Raw genomic sequence first — 6,000 nt, 5'->3', positions numbered from 1 at the left:
CTCAAACTTATATTATTAGACTAACAATTATTCTTAACCCACGTGGGATAATATACTCAACACAACACTTGGAGCCATGGTCATATTGCATGTATCAAAAGAGTAATTTCATCACGCTATGAAATCAATTAAATTTGTGCCATATTTTCTCTCTCCAAATTTCCTAGTGCAATTTCACATAATTATATGATTTTCCCAATTATATATATTAGCAGATCGATCTAGGTAATTGTAGAAGAATTTGACCTCAAGGAAATGAGAACAGACTTAGAGATACAATGCCGTCAAGAAAAGAGCGACAGAAGTGAAGAGCAAGCTGAGAACACATCAGTAGTATCCCCCCAAAAATGGTCGTGCTTTGATTTGAATTTGAATGAAGAAGCCAGCTGCAGCGAAGAGGATGATGTTCTTGCCAACGCTGCTGAAGATGACGACAAAAGAACAGATCATTTAGAGGGGAGTACTTCCTGTAGTACTAATAATAACGAAAGAAGGTCAACGGTGAGACAATATGTTCGGTCAAAAATGCCACGGCTCCGTTGGACTCCTGATCTCCATCTCTCTTTTGTGCATGCTGTTGAACGCCTTGGTGGACAAGAGAGTATGCGTGCTTCATTAACTTCACAATTTCAATTCATGATCATTCATGCGTCTAATTTTGTCTTAATGATCTCTTTAAATTAATTGTTGCAGAAGCAACTCCTAAACTGGTGCTTCAGTTGATGAATGTCCGAGGACTTAGCATTGCCCACGTTAAGAGTCACTTGCAGGTACTGGAAAATAATATATATATATACACACACACCTTCCAAATGCTCTTTTTCACCCATCTCTCACTTAATAGATAGGGGTGTGGTGTGTGCGCGCGCGTGTGTATGTGTGTCTATATATATATATATATCCCGGACGGATTTACTGTGTAAATCGGTCCAGACTTTGATTCTGGAAAATTTGCAAAATCAATTATTACATAGGGTTTCATGATTTTCTTTGTCAGTATTTTTCGTTTTCCTAACTCATTTTATCTGTGACATGTGCATTATGCATCAGATGTACCGAAGTAAGAAGCTTGATGAAGCTGGACAAGGTGAAATTTGCTTCTCTCCTCAATAGAATAGAATAATCTACTCTCTCCTATTTGATGAAACAATTATAACCGGAATCTATGTGTTAAAAAAAAAAATCTAGACTTCTCACTCAAAATATTTTATATGTTTGACAAGGGGTCATGAGCCCATTGGCAACCCATAGACTTAAGGTTTCTTGAGTGCAGGGTTCGAGTTCCAACAATGCTCCGGCTTGATTCCCTCCAATAAAATTGGATAGAAATATACTTATCTCCCCATCATTTAGAGTATATTAGATATCCCTCTAGTGTTAAGTGATAGTCAAACTTTAGATTATGGCGTAGTAGAATTATCAAAGAGAGTCCTGATCAATTTCTAATTGTAAATATTAGTAGAGTTTTTATTATAATATTAATATATAAAAATAAAAAATTATAGTTTAGACTTCTCATCAAAGTAATTTATATGGATATAAATTGAATAAAATTTAATTGTTTCTACCTAGACCTAACTAAATAGGTCTGTAAACGCATGCAAGAAGAAGTGATGATATAATTGTTTTAGGTTATTATTCTGATTAAGTGGTGCTAGTCGCAATATCCAGTAAAAGCTCAATCACTATTATGTATATATTTTTCTGAAAAAAAGTTGAAACTATATAATAGTAGTTTATATGAACCGAAAATATTTATCAGATTTCATTTCTTTTTTCATTATCCCATTAAGTAGAAATAGTAGGGGATAAATTACAGATTTCCTTAATTAATAATTAAAAAAAGCTTCGTAGAATTAGAATTGATTAACTGTATCAGTAAAAATAAGCCCAAATATTAATTTGGATTTGTGTTTTGTAGTGCTAAGTCATGCATATAGATCGATCCATGGAAGAGATCACATTCGAGGCATTTATCACCAGCCGGTTATAACCAGTCCTCATCACCACTTCAGATTGGAGAACGGTGGAATTGTTCTTGCCAGCAATAATTTTCATGAAAATAGCATCACTCGCAATATTTTGCAGTCTCCTATCTCGCAACGGCCATTAGATTTCAAATCCACATTTTCAAGGTAACGTACAAGCATATTTCACCATAAACAAGTTAATAATAATTAATATATTAACACACACTCACTCTCACACATATAGATAGTGACATCTGACGATCATGTTTATCTTTCTGCAACTTAATTATTGAAGGAAATGTGATGACATTGACATGATAAGGCCAACGGGTTCTCTAGTAGGCAAAGATGATCATGGACAAGATAATGTATTGTTGAAATCATCAACTGCCATCCATTTACAAGGTAAGGCTCACTCTTCCAATATTAATGTTCATGCAAATGCAATGGGGATGGGGCCAATGAGACCCACCCGGTTTCTTGAGGAAAAGAGGTGGCCTCCTTTTGAAATGATCAACATCGGTCGATGGAAGGCTGCTGCTAACAGCAATAGATATAATAATCTTAAGAATGACAAGATCACCACCAGATGCTTTCAACCTCAAGCTGCACATCAACCTACTCCCCTTGGGGAAAGGGAACCCTACACCTACGGTACAAGGCCTGTTGGAACCCACGCTATGATTACGCAATTTCTATCGAACTCCCATGATTCTGCAGCCAAATTCAATAGCTTTGAACATCCATTTCGCCTTGAGGTAAATTTTTAATTGCCAATCCGGACTGATAGTTATTGTGAAATTAAATTAATTATGCATTTAATCTGGAAAATTAGTAATTGCTAGCTGCTTTAACTTTATTTATGCAGTTAAATCGAGATGAAATGTTGATCAAGGAAAAGGAGTGGTTGCCGGACTTACAACTGAGACTGATGAGCCAAAGAGTTGGAATTGATGACGCCAAGTCTCATTGTAACCCTCGAGAAATTAGCACTAAACTCAAGCTTTCACTATCTTAGCGCAAGACTGTAATTTATAGAGAGAGAGAGAGAGAGAGACTCAAGAGCGAGAGTGAGTGACGTTATAATTAATTCATTAAGATTCTCCAAACTAAAACCTAGTATACACAAATATAGATTTGCATCGAGGCCATAAAGCTGAGTACTTAAAGATCTGACTTTACTGTAAGAATAAAAGACTTGTAGCTAGCCCATTGGAGTGAGATCTTCTTAGTACTTATCTCCGACTCACCACAAGTTTTTGTTTATGTCTGTTAATTTTTGACGTAGTCAGTTTTTGCATGATAATGAACACTAGAAAGGTTGGTGATTGAATCGTTTCCTCGATTTATGCTCGTTAAATTATTTCGACATCCATAGTGCATTTAATCATATTAATTTAAGGAAATTTTATTCGAAAGTGGACCTATTTTGTAACTTTGAGTCATTTATTTTATGTTCTCTAATAATAGATAAATAATTGACATTATTAAATCTTACTTTTGATGACATTAGATATTATCATTAAATGATAATAGATAAATCATTATTTTGTCGATACTTCTTGTTAGGCACTTTATTTAAAATATTTTCTATATATCTAGGACATTTTTATAAAAAAACGAACTTAGGCTATTTTTAAATATCACAACATGTTATTTACATTTTTTTTAGACACTTTACATATAATTTTAAGTACCTGAGTTAATTTTAAGTACCTAAGTCATTCTTGTAGAGAATGAATCTAAATCATTTTATGTTCAAAGATTTTATTGAGCTTATTTTTTTCATAAGCCTTTAGGCCTTTAATAATTTGGTGTAATAACATTGAATTGCTATATTTTATTTACATTTACGCATGCATTTTCTTAAATGAGAATGGTTGTTGGATGACCATTAGAAATTATATAATTGTATGGAAGCATCAACAACAATAACTGAATTTGTGTTTTATTCTAAAGAAATTTATTAATATTCTCTCTATTAAGGATTTTTAATCCCTCTTAAGATCTTGTAAGAGAGAATACCAAACAATCAATAAATACAAAGTTTGATTGGAGAATAAATTTAATCTTGAGACCGGTTGAAGCTAATGATATGTGTTGATCCAATCTATTTTAAACCATATTCCTACTAGTGAAAGCTTATGGGGGTTTATGGACAATCAAGATATCTTAAAGAAGATTTTTATAATGAAGTGTGTTTGACAAGTATCTCTAAATTAGTAGGTGGAGATACTAATAGTATCAGCTAGCAATGTACCTCTTTGCATGAGAGATTGTTTTATCTTTTTTTAGCATGCCATGGAAAATGAGGAGTTACTGCAAGCAGCTCCGCAAGATCTGCACACAATGCATGATTTAACATTTATGAAAGATGTATGGTGGAAATTTTATGTTAATGGCTAAGGACTCTTTAAGAAGGCAAACATGAGAATGGATATTTTCAATAAGATGATCGACATGTGCTAAATATGTTTACTCTTGATAACGTAGAATATGATAATTCTTGGTGTAGAGAATTATTACTATTGGATAGAGGACAAGATTTTACCCATGATGAAGTGATCTTCATAAGATCTTTATGAGTGTAGTTTTGGTAAAATAAAGAAGGTGAAGAAAACATGGCTGTATAGATACATGGTGGATCATGTTTTGTCACCTAACTAAAAACATTTGCCAAGGTAGATATTGTTAAGGAATATGTTTAAATAAGGACTAATTGTTAGAATATTTCTTAATCTATTTTCTTACTCAAGAGGATTTCTATTTAAAAGACACATTGCCAGTTGACACTATCAGTATCTCCATTTACTAATTTAGAACTACTAATTGAACATGCTCCGTTCTAATAATAGATTTTTAAAGTATCTTGATTATCCATATACCTCTATGAGTTTCCATTGATGGAAATAAGGTTTACGTTGCCCTTAATTACTTTCCTTGTGTAATATAGATAAAAAAATAAAACCAATCACACAACACAAAAACTTACACAGAAAACTCATATACTATAGAGAATTATAGCCACCAAGGACAAGGAGAGAAAAATCCACTATACGAAGAATTATTACAATCATTCTATTAATTTTTTCACACCCAAAATCCTCATAACATCTAATTTGATCCGAACGCCCATCATTACTTCTAGGTTTTTAAGGGGCACCTTTTACCACCTATGGAAGCTAACTTTCACCAAGCAGAAAACTAGTGCTAAGGCCAAAAATTTTTTGAAGAGGAGATACTATGGAAGTTTGGACTTTTTTTTTAAGGAGGGGAGAAGATTTAGTAAGTGACTTAATATTTTTGTTTCCCTAAAATTTATATTTTAGCCCTAGATTTTTAGAGAAATATTTTCCTTAGGGTTCGAGGCTAATATTTGAAATTTAGTTTTTTGCTGATTGTGCAACCTATTTTATTTTTAAACACCAAGAATTAAATAAGCTTCAATTTTCTTCTCTTACTTTTAGATCGGTCAAGATCATAGATGTAATTTCTTTGAAATTGGTATTGTCAAATTTGAGATGGATACTCCTATATCCAGTTTTATCTTTTTGCCTTATCTCGTGAGGAGATTTTGGCACTCGATTAATGCAAAGTAAAATTTTGAGATCATAAGGATCGATGTAATAGGATTTAGGTATGAACGAGTACTATGCTTTGTAAGTGTTATTGATCCGTTGTAAACACACATTATTTTCATGGTAAATTGTTTCTTCTACACATGCACATGATCACATATCGAGGTTTTTACCTTAGATCACGAGGATAAAAGATTTCCTCGTAAATATAATGCGTCTTGTGGTTGCTCATTTTATTTCTGTTTTTGCAATTTATATTTATTAATTGTGGTCATCAATTCGTAAATTGCAATTGGATTATGTGACTTAATAGAGTTAATTTTTAATATACTATAAAGTCGTGTGGTTTAATAATTTTAAAACTGACTCTATTAGACCAATTTAAAAGTGTATCCGCATGAAAAAATGAGGGACCTGCATATATATGTATATAAATGAAGTCGTTGGGAATT

General features: G+C 32.7%; 1 protein-coding gene across 1 annotated transcript; it reads left to right on the top strand.

Annotated features, from left to right (window-relative positions):
* The first annotated feature begins 255 nt into the window (after nucleotides 1–255).
* LOC18051238 lies at nucleotides 256–2,988 on the top strand. Its single transcript, XM_006449449.2, has 6 exons — nucleotides 256–601; nucleotides 694–770; nucleotides 1,051–1,087; nucleotides 1,922–2,135; nucleotides 2,266–2,728; nucleotides 2,839–2,988. Exons 1-6 carry the CDS (start codon nucleotides 256–258, stop codon nucleotides 2,986–2,988), a joined length of 1,287 nt encoding a protein of 428 aa, XP_006449512.2.
* The last annotated feature ends 3,012 nt before the right edge of the window (nucleotides 2,989–6,000 follow it).

Source organism: Citrus clementina, unplaced genomic scaffold (genome assembly GCF_000493195.1).
Source record: "Citrus clementina cultivar Clemenules unplaced genomic scaffold, Citrus_clementina_v1.0 scaffold_2, whole genome shotgun sequence".
NCBI classification, from domain to species: Eukaryota; Viridiplantae; Streptophyta; class Magnoliopsida; order Sapindales; family Rutaceae; genus Citrus; species Citrus x clementina.
Note: the sequence above shows the minus strand (reverse complement) of the source record. Positions and strands in the feature narration are given on the sequence as shown.